Source organism: Papio anubis, chromosome 8, assembly GCF_008728515.1.
Source record: "Papio anubis isolate 15944 chromosome 8, Panubis1.0, whole genome shotgun sequence".
NCBI lineage: Eukaryota > Metazoa > Chordata > Mammalia > Primates > Cercopithecidae > Papio > Papio anubis.
In genome coordinates, this window is record NC_044983.1 from 11,416,517 (window position 1) to 11,431,293 (window position 14,777).

The 14,777-nt window shown below is 38.1% G+C and overlaps 1 protein-coding gene across 1 annotated transcript in view; it reads right to left on the reverse strand.

Annotated features, from left to right (window-relative positions):
• DLC1 (DLC1 Rho GTPase activating protein) overlaps nucleotides 1–14,777 on the reverse strand; it is a 424,170-nt gene that overhangs the window by 310,891 nt on the left and 98,502 nt on the right. The window contains 3 exon segments of the mRNA XM_031669361.1: nucleotides 1,948–1,954; nucleotides 4,168–4,229; nucleotides 4,231–4,308. Coding sequence (XP_031525221.1) covers nucleotides 1,948–1,954; nucleotides 4,168–4,229; nucleotides 4,231–4,308 — 147 coding nt within the window.

Consider the following 14,777-nt stretch of genomic DNA (forward strand, 5'->3'; position numbering starts at 1 on the left):
ATATTAGCCAGTCATGGTGATATATGCCTATATTCCCAGCAACCCAGGAGGCTGAGGCAGGAGGATTGCTTGAGCCCAGGAGTTTGAGGCTGCAGTGATTTATTTATTGTGCCAGTGCACTCCAGCCTGAGCAACAAATATTAAGCATGCAAATTAAAAGAACAAGACCTTGGCTGGGCGTACTGGCTCATGTCTGTAATCCCAGCACTTCTGGAGGCCGAGGTGGGCAGATCATGAGGTCAGGAGATAGAGACCATTCTGGCCAACATGGTGAAACTCCGTCTCTACTAAAAATTCAGAAATTACCTGGGCATGGTGGTGCATGCTTGTAATCACAGCTACTTGGGAGGCTGAGGCAGGAGAATCATTTGAACCCGGGAGGCGGAGGTTGCAGTGAGCCGAGATCGCGCCACTGCACTCCAGCGACAGAGCGAGACTTCATCTCAAAAAACAAACAAACAAACAAAAACAAGACCTTGTCTCTAAAAAATAAAAATAAATTATAAATCAGGAAAGAAATATAAGATGAAGACGAGATTAAAGTTTGGCTTAAAAATGAAGGGATGAACTAGGGCAATATCTGAAAGAGGGTCAAGAGAAAAAAAGAACAATTAACTCTTCCCCATCCACACCTCTTCTCCTACCCACTAACAGCAGAGTCAAACTAAGGAAGGATTTATTGAATAGGTAGGTGGTGGAGAAAATACAGAATGCTGTGGTGAGAGACTCCTTTGGCACTGCTGGATTTGTCAGATGAAAGAAGGGGTGGGGAGAAATGATGGAGCAATAGCCAACAATTAAATCAAGAAAGAGGTTGAGTGTGATGGCTCATGCCTGTAATCCCAACACATTGGGAGACCGAGGTGGAAAGATTGCTTGAGGCCAGGAGCCCTAGAACATACAGCTGGGCAACATAGAGAAACCCCATCTCTACAAACAACAACAACAACAACAACAACAACAATAACAAACAAACAAAAAAAACCCACAGCCAGCCATGGTGATGCATGCCTGTAGTCCCATCTATACTTGCTATAGAGAAAAAGGGTGAAGACTAGTCAGAACAGAGCAATGGAATTTGAACCTAAGTGAGAGTCTGAATAATTGGTAGAGCAAAGCAGGTGGGAAGGAATGGGGATGAGGGTGGAGACAGATCAGTATTAGATGACAGGAGCAACACATCTTTTATTGGTGTTGGAGGAGAGAAAGAGGCAAAGAGGCACCTATAGCTGTTTGCAGATGTGATGCTGGGACATCTTTCAATGGTCTCATTTTTCTATGAGAAGAGGAAGGCAAGGGTGTTAAGAGGTAAGAATGCTAAGAGATAAGTGCAAGTAAGATTGTTGAATGGCTACCTTGAAATATGGGAGAAGATCCAGGGAGACCAAAAGATACTGCAGAACAGCAGGGGAGGCCCAATCGAAGGTGGTAGAGTGGTTCTGGCCTGTATGTGTCTGAACTTCCCTATGTATCAATGAAATATCCCAAGAGACTGTCAGCATTCCCTTAATTAAACATTGACTACAAAACTATTCCTAATTCCAGCTTCAAAACATGTCATTATTAGGAAGAAAACGCCCTGACTGTCTGACAACCAGGGAATTCTGGTTCTGGAAATTGTACGTATCTCATTGTAAATAAAATATTGGCATGTTGGGAAGGCTTCTAATATAGCAGAATGAGCATAGGTTTTGGAGTCTGACAGATGTGCAAATCTCACCTGCTGGGTGACCTTTGGTAAATAACTCACCACTCCCCATCAGTGTGAACACAGGTAAATTACTCATCTTCTCTCTCTGAAGCTCAGATTTCTCATGATAGGACTGTCAAGAGGTTAAATGAAGTAACTTACATAAAGGTTAGCACTCACTAAATACTTAGTCTTCATCTCATCCCCTGTCCCCATTCATCCTACAAGATTGGCTATCTCAGTAAGCACCAAGAAACTGGCACACTGTGAGTGCTTGGATAAAATCAGCCTTGCAAAGGAGAAAACCACCAGATCCTGGGCTCTGTTGATTCATCAGGCCATAGCCAATTTATAAGGCTTTATCTATGCAGCCTCCTTTAAACCTTTATCTCTACCTGTGCTTTAATTTTTTTTTTTATGTTAAAGACATCTTTAAAGACTATATTATTCTTGATAGTTTTTATTATATGCAGAACTTATTCTGGCATTTTCTCATAAATATTCTCAAACTGGGGTAGAGTTGGGGGGCAGTGAGTGTTTCACTGCGTGTCTTGTTCTTCCTGCTAATCTATAAATTCACAGTGAAGTATGAGGGTGGGGCAGAGGCAGTGTGTCCTCTGTATCTGGGTCAGTGCTCCTTGGTAGATGGTCAAGGTCCTAATCTTGCCATTATAATCCTCTTATTCCACCACACAATTATCAAAAGGAGTGGAAACTTCTGTGGGAAAAAATTTGATGGTGAAAGAATGTTAAAATTAGCTTTAAATTCCAAGGAACATAAATAAAGAACAAGAGGTGACCCAGAAAAACATAAAGATCAAAAAGCAGTTTCCAGGGTGTTGGGATATGTCTTATTCATCTCTAGCTCAAGGCCTGGTGTGAGTGAGTCTAGTACAAGGGGGAGGAAGGAGAATTAACCATGTACTCTGTGCTTGATCCGTGCAATACCTCTTACATACATTTTTTTCATTTATGCCTCCCAAAGAGCCATTAGTTAGGAAATAATATCTCCGTTTTTCACATGAACCCGCAGTTGAGAAATTAAATAACTTTATGTTCCCAGAAAGTCAGGTATAATGCTGGCATTTGAACTCAGACCTTCACACTCCGAAGTTCATAATGTTTCCACTGTATTATATTTGCCTATTCTGAATATATCTCTATTTACAGACCTAACAATTGTGATATTCCATGAGACAATGTGGGCAATATAAAATCCAGTTGACAATTTAAATGGAGGCAGAAGAATATGTATCAAATCATTTGATAGACAACAGTTATATTTCAGTAGATGCTTAAATTTATATATATGTTTTTCTACTGCTTTGATTTCAGGTAAATACAAATTTCTTGATTTAATATGTTTATTATTGAATAACACAAGTAATACATGAGTTGAACAGTGATTCATAGCTTAATTATAAGTAAACTCAACCATCACATTTCCTAGATCTGTACAAACTAAGTCATTTAATATGATGCTGATAGTAAATATGTAAAGCATATAGTCGATCCTAGAATCTGTCTTCCAGATTTTGAGTGCTGGACTCTCAGAGGAGTGTCTGTATTATGTAAAATTGATGCATAATAAAATGAAATTCTCAGCTCTGTCTCTTTCACTGCATCTCACTAAGTGAATTTTAGAGTTTTCTCAAGTTAATCTCATCTAAATTCTTTCTTATAGTGTGTTGGGCTAGTTCAACTAGCATCCATCCATCCATCCATCCATCCATCCATCCATCCACCATCCATCCATCCAGTTATTCATGTAGCAAATCTATAATAGGAATCTTCTACTTGCAATACAAATTTGTGGGACAGTGACAGACATAGTACTTGCTAATAGAGTCTCTCTCATATCAGAGAAGACTGGCAATTAAGGAAGGTTCAGTCACTACAAAGCATAATTTCCCAAGGTGACTTTCCTTCCTGTTTAATGAAAAACATGTTCTTTGGTATCACCCATTTCTCTGTGGCCTCTTTGCATAGAAGTATGCCTAGAATGTATGCATGATGCATAGAAGTATTTTGGTTATCGGCCGGGCACGGTGGCTCAAGCCTGTAATCCCAGCACTTTGGGAGGCCGAGACGGGCGGATCACGAGGTCAGGAGATCGAGACCATCCTGGCTAACACGGTGAAACCCCGTCTCTACTAAAAATGCAAAACTAGCCGGGCGGTGGCTGAGCCTGTAGTCCCAGCTACTCAGGAGGCTGAGAGGCAGAGAATGGCAAACCTGGGGCCGGAGCTTGCTGTGAGCTGAGATCCAGCCCACTACCTCCAACCTAGGCTGACAGAGGCGAGACTCGTCTCAAAAAAAGAAAAAAAAAAAGTATTTTGGATTGTCTTTATGTTTTGTATTCAGATGTATTTGTTGGTATTAACAAGGATGTTTCCTTTGCAAGAGGGACTGTATAAAGTACAGAGATACGACTCTTATGGGAAAATAAGTAGAAAGTGGAAATCTCTCACGGGGGCGTGCGCCTTGGGTTCATTGGTGTGCCCGACGGAGAGGAGCTGGTGCTGAGGGCATTCTCTATCATCACAATCAAGCTGGTCCGGTTTTAATCAACTGGCACCATAGATTGGCAGCGCCCTATCTCGATCTTCTCTTATTTCCTGAGGAACAGAACATGTTGTTACTGAATCTGAAAGGCCATTTCTTAATAAGAATAAAAAGTTCCCTGATGCTAATGCATTTGATAAAGGGCTGGAGTGGCCAAATGGGTCTTTGGTTAAGAAGAGAAGTTCAAATGCCATGTCATCAATGGGCTCTTCATTGGGAAGATACTGACCTAGTGCCAAGAAAGCATTTTACATGAATATTAAATATATATCTTATAAAGCAAAGTGCAATGAACAAAGACGTATAACAACGAGTAATGGCATGTATTTACTATTTTCCCACTACTTATTTTTGGGAAAAGTTACATATTTTTCTTCTTTTTTGAGAGTACAACTTGATTATTTAAAAGGTACTAATAATTGTTTGTGGCTAGACATTTAGGGATGCATATGAGATAACATTTTTGGAAGACTCTTTTGCAGTATAGTAAAAACACTGGAAAAGAATTAAGCGAGGCAAGTTTTCTGTTTGCAGGGGAACAGTTTTCCTAGCATGGGGCTTAAGTAGCATGGCTACTTAAAGCTATATCCTAACTAAAATTTCTTCTTTTGAATTTCTTTTCTTTCACACACTTTTATAAAACAGCTCCCACAAAAATTTGTATTTTTGTAAATGACTATGGTTGCTTACTCTCAATTCTCTATACTACAGACATATATTGATTGAAATATTTTTGCTTATAGGAGTAAAGCTTCTCATTGAGCCTATGGAGTTACTTGGGCATGACTCTACAATTCTGGTGTGTTTAAGTCAAGCCAATTAGTTCTAGGAATCTTCCAGATTCCCTGTGTTGTGCAAGGTATTAGGATGGGTTAGGGTATTGGCTAAAAAAAAAAAAAAAAAAAATACCATAGAAAGCACAGTTAGGTTCTTCAAAAGGAACATCTACAGAGAAATGCCATGCACTCAGGGTCGGCTCTTTTGAGGCAAGTCATCATTTGTGACTTACGTTGCCATCCTCTCCATCTGTCTGATTATATTGATCTGGGTGAATCAGCTTTAAAAGGACCACCAGTGGCTGATCTCAGTGGGAAAATACATCTTGACAGAAGCCTGAGGGCTCTCAATACAATGGTGGCAGATTGAGGATTCACTTTGGTGATGGTTCCTTGTGAGATGAATCCGATGACTGCCCGAATCACAACCTCCTTTTTTTTTTTTTTAATTTGCTGTTTATTTTAATCCTTCTAAATTCCCCCTAGCCACCATTAAAAGGCACCCCCAAAGAACAGGGTCTAGGATAATTTTGTGGGTTAATCTAATTGTATAGAACTTTCCATATCTTAAACAGCAAGAGCAGACTGTTAATATTACAGAGGCATTATCTTGGACATGTCAGATAATTGGTTTATCAGATTAAATTGGTCAGACAATCAATTAATTAAGCTAACATTGGATATGTTACTTGAGTAAACTGAACTTGTGCATAGTTTAACAGATTAATGCAAATTGAAACAGCTAGCCCTGTTTTCACAAAGACAGATTAATTTTGAGAATACGTTAAGAATTTTTTGAGGCATGCTAATTCTTTCAGAATACCATGCTGCTGTTATTACTTCAGTCTCCTCCTATTGTCCCTGCTGTCTAAAACACTTAATAAGGCTGTGACAGAAAATTACATTTTTTTGTCATCATAAACTATTCTTGTAAAGGGGCCCATGATATTTGCGAACAAACAGACCTGATCCTTTCCATGTATCCTATCCCTTGCAGCTACAGAACTTTGTTACATTCAAAGAAGTGTTATTGATAGTATGATCGTGCTTATAACTTCTTTAGGTTAATTCCCTTCTAAATATTCCAGATAATGGAAAAATCTGATTAAATAGTAATTAAATCCCCAAAATCACTCCTCCCATGGGCTTCATTATATACTTTCTTTTAAACCAAAGTTGTGTTTGGCAAGATGATGCTCTTTGCAACTCTATTTCCACATATGATTTTGTGTGATCGTCTTTCCTTTCTCAGTTATAATGTCCTCAAGGACAAAGATTCGATTTTTCTACCTGGCAGACATAAGTCAAGTTATACACTGCTCATGCAATTCATTTTCAGGAATAATAATAATGAAATCAATCGGAGCCACTGAAATAACACCTCCCAAAGCCTTAGAAAATATTTCTTGATATTTTCCAGCTACTACGTTAATGTTGGATATAGCAGTATATCCTGCAGCTATCCTAGACAGATCAGCAGTAGTCTCAGAAACAATTTGTCTTTGAATTAACTGGATGCTGACATTGTGCTTTAAAAACATTTTCAAATCCATGGGATGAAGATCAAATTATTTTAAATGATCTGCCAAAAGGATTGAAACCAAACATTCTTACTCTGTGATACTCCTTTAGAGAAATAAGCCTATTTTGATTCCTTTTTCTTCTTGGATGCATCCTTATTCACCATCCATTACATTTAGCCTGAAGGGTCAAGTACACAGACCAGTATCATATGTTACACATTCAAAAAAAAAACTTCACAGAATAGAATGACTGCAAACCTGATGCTTTGGATAAACACTATTGCTCTCATTTTCAAAGCCCCAGTATTAATATTTCACAAAGTTTTAACCTTTCATATGTTGATGGCTACACTCCAGCAAATGCTTTCATGCTTGAAAACAGAGCAGCGTATTTGCAGATTTTGTCTAAGTGGACATCTACGGTGGACTTAAAAAACTCCCTGTCGCTATAGTCCAGGAAGAGAAACTTCTTAACAAGTGAAGCTGCCTACTAATGAAATTAGTATTTCAGTAACCTCTGTAAATCAAGACCAAGATGCTAAATTCTCTTCCCTCTATCTTTCCTTCCTTCTTTCCTTCAGTCACTGGTCCAAGGGACTGAATATCTATCAGCAAGAAAGACAGATAAAATCTCTGTTTTCCTGAATATTATAGTCAACCATAGGAAGACAATGAAAATCAACAGAGTCTTACGTAAGACAGTTTCAAATGGGAACAAATTTAAGAAGAAAATAAGTAGGGTAATGAGATACACAGTAACCGCAAGGTTGTAGCCTGGTCACAGAAGAGCTCTTTGCAGAAGTGAGAGTTAAACCATGATGAGAGAGAGGGAGAGGATGAGATGGAGGAGATGATAGAGATAGAGAGGCAGAGATAAAGACAGAAAAGAGAAAGAATAAGAAGGAGAAGGAGGAAAAGAAAGAGGAGGAGAAGTAGGGGAGGAAGGGAGCAGTGATTACAAGGAAGTCAAAAAGGATGAGGAAAACTGGGAAAACAGTGTTCAAGCAGAGCAAAGAGTAACACAGTGATGTTAAGGAGGAAATGGGTTTGGTTAATAAGAGAAACAGAAAAAATAATAGGAAAGTTGAAGGAGGGGAAGTGAGAGGGAGAGGGAATGAGTGCTAGTGCAAAATGAGGCTGGATTTAAATAGGAGACACCATTTTTTGTTTTAAAGGTCACTATAAAGTGGTAAGTTTCATTCTTTGTGTAATGGAGACCACTGTCAAGATATAAGCAAAGGAGTGATTTAGTACATTTTATAAACTTTTAGATTTCTGTCTTTCTCCTTTCCTTCCATTTTTCCTTTTTGAAACAAGGTCTCACTCTGTTGCCCAGGCTATACTGCAGTGTAGTGGCACGATCTTGGCTCACTACAGCCTGGATCTCTCAGGATCCAAGTGATCCTTCTATCTCAGCCTCCCAAGTAGCTGGTACTATAGGCATGTGCCACCAGATCTGGCTTTTTTTTTTTTTTTTTGTATTTTTTGTAGAGACAGGATTTCGCCATGTTGCCCAGACTGGTCTCAAACTCCTGGACTCAAGAGATACTCTTCTCTCAGCTTCCCAAAGTGCTGGGATTACAGGTGTGAGCCACTGCATCCAGCCTAGGTTTCTTAATACATACAGTCAATCAAAATTTTTGAAACCTTACAATACTTTCCATCCAGCAATGCCCCATGACTAATGCATGCTCTTTATCCTAAGGTTATTTTTTCTAGTTTTGGTCTTGTTATGCTGAAGTCTAAATTGAACACATATTCAATGACTGTAAAGAAATAACAGGTTATTTTATTACAAGACGCTATACGTTTTAAGATTAAAGTGGAATAGGAAAAGGCACTGTTTGGGGAGCATATTTCTTAGGAGCAGGAAATGGGTGGGCTATGGTATGTTGGTAAATGTTTAGCAACTGAATCTCCAAATAAAATGAAAGTCCTTATTTGTGAATTTCCGTGGGGTAAATACTCCCCTGACCCATTTCAAGCTGCCAACAAGATGTTACTGACTGCAAGGTTGGAAGAAATGTACACAATTGGCCCGTTTGAGCTGGTGTGAACCAGGGTCAGCTGGCATATGGTGACTCCAAAACACACTGGGATAGGGGTCAGAAGGATGGAGAATTCTTCTTAGAATTTGACTTGAATAGAAACATTGATAGTTACAAATATAGTTATAATTATGGTTTAGTCAACATAACAACATATTAAAATAATGCATTTTATTTTTTAAAATACATTTATTTTCCTTAATATTGGAAGGAGTTTCCTGGGCAACAGGGATTAACATTACTAAGGAATTACCTCAGCAACAAGGAATTTAGCTTGTTGCCCAGGTAAATTTTAGTATGAATTGTAGATTTAAATTTTGTCTACTTCTGGGACAGGCATGGTGGCTCACGCCTGTAATCCGAGCATTTTGGGAAGCAGAGGAGGGTGGATCACTTGAGGTAAGGAATTGGAAACCAGCCTGGCCAACATGGTGAAACCCCATCTCTGCTAAAAAAAGAAAGGAAAAAAAATATATATAAAAATAAATATATATAAATAAAAAATATATAATATATATAGAGAGAGAGAGAGAGAGAGAGACGGGCATGGTGGCGGGCACCTGTAATCCTAACTACTTGGGAGGCCTGAGGCAGGAGAATCACTTGAACCTGGGAGGTGGAGGCTGCAGTGAGCCGAGATTGTGCCATTGTACTCCAGCCTGGGTAACGAGAGTGAAACTCCATCTCAAATTAATTAATTAATTAATTTTGTGTACTTCTGGAAGATTTTTTTTCAGTAGTGGCTCCTTTAGCTCTCTTCCTTGCTCTATTTATTATTTATGTTTGTAAACTTCTTTAAAATTTACTATAATTAACATCTTTTTTATTTCAACTTTTATCTTAGACTCAGAACTGAATGTGCAGGCTTGTTACATGGGTATATAGTGTGATGCTGAGGTCTGGGGTATGATTGATCCTGTCATCCAGCTAGTGAGCATAATGCACAATAGGTAGTTTTTCAACCCTTGCCCTCCTCCCTCCTTCTCCCCTCTGTGGTTCCCAGTGTCTGTTGTTCCCATCTTTATGTCTATGAGTGCCCAACAGTTAACATATTTTTATGTTCACATTTATACTTAAGTCAAAACACAATTCTTTAAGTTACTGATATGTCATTTGGATACTTCACTCAACAACAAATAATTCGCAGATATAAAAGTTCAAGGTTCCAGTGCCTTGATTTTGCAGATGAGAAAATTAAACTCCAGGGAGTTTTAAAAATCCTTTGGTAAAGTCAAGACTAGAGCCTGGCTCTTCCCACTCCCCTTCCTGTTAGCTTTCTAGTTCTACATGTTGTTTCCCTCCATGTTAAACATTTTAAATTTTATGCCCACTTGGGTATCATGAATTCTCTCCTCAACTTCTGCATCCTGGTTTTTCTTCCTGTCAATATACAGAAACTGTGTTTTCGAAGAGCGTCAATTACTACAACTTAATTGCAAGAAACCTGGGAAGTCGTCTTGCCCTGTTGTTTTCTTTTCTCTTTTCTTTTCTTTCTTTTCCTCTTTTGTGCTGCCTTTCCTTTTCTTTTCTTTTTCCTCCCTCCTCCCTTCCTTCCTTCCTTCCTTCCTTCCTTCCTTCCTTCCTTCCTTCCTTCCTTCCTTCCTTCCTTTCTTCCACTCTCTCTCCCACTCTCTTTCTTTCTTTCTTTCTTTTTTGTTCTTTTTTTTTTTTTTTTGGAGATGGAGTCCAGCTCTGTCTCCCAGGCTGGACAGCAGTGGCACAATCTTGGCTCCTGCAGCCTCCTCCCAGGTTCAAAGTGATTCTCCTGCCTCAGCCCCTCCTGGGTAAGCTGGATTACAGGCTCCTGCCACCATCCCAATGAATTTTTGTATTTCTTTTTTTTTCAGTGGGGATGGGGTTTTCACTGTGTTGGCCAGGCTGGTCTCGAACTTCTGAGCCTCGTGTTGGTCACGCCCACCTCAGCCTCCCTGGGATGCTGGGATTACAAGCGTGAGCCACCGCGCCTGGCCTTGCCTAGTTCTTTAAACTTTTATTTAGCAATCATTTAAGGTATGTTTAGTGACCGCTATGTACTGTACACTGTTTTGGAGGAAGCAACCTATTTCATATTTGTGCAGCTATAAATTTTAAAAAAGGTTATAGTGTCAAATTCTGCCTTCCTCTAACTCCTCAGTTTCTTCCATAAGAACTAGACAGAAATAGCAGTGTCTATATTCCATGAAACAGTCTTTCAGATATTTGAAGAATGATGTGGTGCCCATGTTCTTTCATTTTTGGGTGAATCATCCTCAATTCCTTTAATTATTTCTCATATGACATGTTTTCAAATCCTCGTTAATTATGTTTACTCTTCTCTGTATATGACATAATTCTGTCAGTGACTCAATTAACTGTTGGTGCCCAGAATTAAATATATTACTCTATGGGTTCTCTGACCAGGGCAGACTAGGCAAGTGCTTCTCCGTGTTCTATATACCCTCTTTAAAGCAACCTAAGAATTAAGTGCCTGTTTAGAACATGAACAGGCTATTCTTAATGGAATAGCCACAATCTGCTTTTTTAATGAGGAAAAAGTATTTAGTTGACTGTGAGCTGAACTTGAGTCAAAGCTGTGATGTATGTCTCTTTTTCCCGTTATGCGTCTGTGTAGTGCTAAGAACAGAAACGTCCTGTTGCCTTGGGGACGGCAACCAGCTGCTGTCAAAGTTTACATAATATATATAGCTGCTGTGGAAGAAATTTCCAATTGTATCTCTTTCAGACATAGGTCAGTAGATACGAGGCAAATTAGGAGAGAAATTTCAACTCAATTTGATTTACTGTCAGAAACCTAAGATGTCCAAGCCCATGGTGGTAACCTGGAAATCTGAAAGACGCTCCTAATTTACTTGGAAGAGCTATTTAGTTCCCGGGCAGTGAAGTCTCTTTGATTGCCGTGGTATCTGGGGAAGATGAATAGGGTTTCTAGAGAACCATTCTTTCCTAAAAGTGTCAGATTCTGTGAGGCTTAAACAACAGGAGTCTCCTCTCTGCTTCTTTCCTTCCATCTGGGACAGATAATCCCAACACCCCTCTTTCTACAAATGCTCTTAATTGAACAGCACACACACAGCATGCACACAACATGGTTGGGGAGGAGGTGCAAATTACCGGACATTTTGCAGACTGGAGAAACACAAAGTCCAGAAAAGAGTGTGCCTCTTCTAGAGAGACATAGGCTCTGTTTTCCGAATGCCAGCATTTGGAAGAGAACCAAAAAAGTTCAGTAAAATACCCAGATGCTTGCAAATAGTGGATGATTGGTTCGGCAAACAGAGCACTGCTTGAACGCTTTTCTTGTCAATGAACGGTGGCATCACATAATCATTATAAATTAAATGCTAAACCAGGAATAGAACTGAAACCTCCTGATTCAAGGTTCTGGCCCCTATGCTGTCTTCAATTCCATATGCGTCTTATTGATTATTCTGGGCTGGTAATACTCCTTGCTCACCCGTGAAAGAAAGGCACCTTTTAGCAAAAGACTTGGCTCAGTTTCATCCTGAAGTATTTGATCTCTGGCCAGCTGGACTAGTGTAAAAATCTCATATTAGTGTTATATGTTTCATTTGACAATAAATTTCTAATTCTAGACTTTCCTTTCTTAAAATAATATCCTGTTTAAGAAACCAGAAAGTTATTAAGTCTCTTTTTTTTAGAGCAGTGAAGATTTTCATGCAAATTGACACTAAGAAGCTAAAGATAATGTAATTATCCAAAGTCAGAATTTCCAGGCAAGTTAAATCAGTCAGTCTTAATTTTTATTCCACTGTGTTTTAATTTGAAACTTACGTAGACTAGCAGGAAAGAAAATAAACCAACAATTATTTCCTGTTTGCTAGATATATTGCATTCAACTCCAAGTTCTAGGCATATTATCTTTTATTAATAATGTGTGCCACTCTGATTATAATATTAGGTCATGAAGATGGATAGATAATATTGTTATTTAAAGTTGCAACAAGCAATCTTTTAACTGACATGTAATCATTAATTAGTGATCATGGCTTTATATTATCTGTTTATATTTATCCCCTATTCATCTGCTTCCACTTAATAAGATGTGGTGAAGAAAATTGGTTTCTCTTTTGCTCCATTTTTAAACTCCAGCTAGGCTTCAAATGGAGCACTGATTAGCCAGAACTTTCGTAAGTTGCCTACACAGTTTCCTAAATACTTTCAAAGAATAGTGATATAGCTCGTCCTGAGAAGTGTTCAGAAGTGGTAGGTACCAGGGGGAGAACCTATTCCAGAGAAATCTGAGCATGGCTTCCTCCATGCACTCCAAAGGCCCACTTTGGGGACTGGGATATAATTTCTGCCTAAATCATTTGGTAAGTATGCTGGAACCAGTCTTCGTTTTAGGTGCTAAAATTAAAGATTGTCATTCCGGTCACTAAATACATTACAGAATATAGGATCAGTCTTGCTGAGCTGATACGTATTCCATACTATCCTGCTTATGTGATATCTGCCAATTCCTGTGACTATTTTTTATTTTTATTTTTTACAGTACTCAGTAACTCTTTGCTTTGGCTCAGGTTTTAAAGCAGACAAGACTTTTCTTGGTTTGAAAACATAAGAAAAATATCTGTTTAACACTGAAATTCCATAAATTGTTTTTAGGAATATTATGATGATCCTTCCTTTGCCATGAACAACAAAGAAAGACATAAGTAAGCATGTATTCCCTTTTCATTAAAATGTACCCCTTATTTTTTTTAAAGTCTTGTATTGACCTGACTTCTGTCTACTTCTCTACCGCACTGTTGTAACTCTCTGATTCAGCCCAGTGGTCCCCAAATGTCAATCATTCTGAGTCCAACAACTATATTTTCCTTAAAATTTGTAGTTATTTTTTTACCGCTGTATCTTCCTTATTATTTTATAGCTGTATTTTTAATATTATATATACATGCTATATAATATATAAATAATGAGATCTATTTCTAACACATATTAAACTACACAATTAACAAAATAAAGATTCTTTATGCTATCTGATGTAATCTCAATTAAGCCATACTATGTTTTAGGAAATGCTTTACTACAAGTAGAGAGCTTCTTTTGCTTTCTCAAATATATATAATCTTCTCCCTCATTTGCAATTTGAATTTGCAGATTTAGCAAATAAAACTATAGGATGTCTAGTTACATTTGAATTTCAGATAAAAAAATAATAATATTTTAGTATAAGTATTTCCAAATATTGTATAAGACAATATTGCATTGAACATACTGCAGCTCAACATTTTTATCTGAAATTCAAATGTAACTGGGTATTTTATGTTTTATCTGGCAACTGTAGTTTTCATTCACATAATCTTCTTTTGGCTTAACACACTTCTTGCTGGGTATATCCGAGGAAACCCTTGACTTCAAGGGCAATATCACTCCAATGGAGAGGTCTCTCATAAGCTTGTTTCTTTGAATGAATAAATAGTATTTGTCTCCTTATGTTTAATTTTACAGCTTCAGTGAGTGGGGATTTCCTCTTCCCAGTATCTTATTTTATGTTATAATCCTGGGCAAATCTAAGAGTTGCCATTTTGGTTTTACTGTTTGTTTTTTGTTGTTGTTTGTTTGTTTTGTTTTGTTTTGTTTTTTTGAGATGGAGTCTCGCTCTGTCCCCCAGGCTGGAGTGCAGTGGTGCAATCTCAGCTCACTGCAAGCTCCGCCTCCCGGGTTCAAGCCATTCTCCTGCCTCAGCCTCCAGAGTAGGTGGGACTACAGGTGTAAAGCATCACTGGTAATTAAAACAATGCTCATTAATTATGAATGATAATTATTTTTTTTTCATAAAAAAGAAATCATGACCACACTCAAATTTGACAATATTTTGGAAATAGAATTTTTTTTTCCCCTTTGGAGAGTAGCTTGGGAGTCTCTATTGAAATTAAAGTAGAACATATTCTTCAACCTGGTAATTTAATTTTAGATACCTATCTTAGAAAATTACTTGCACATATGCAAAGAAAGTATAATCGATACTCTCTTTGTTGTAGCATTTTTTGCTAGTAGCCAAAAAACAGGAAATAACCTACTATCAATAGAAAACTTTAACTTAATGAGTTATGGCACCATTATTTCTTGGATCACAATGCAATAGTTGCATACGATGATGCAGATTCACATGCACTGACAGGGCCATGAGTAACCTACCTAATGCTTCAAT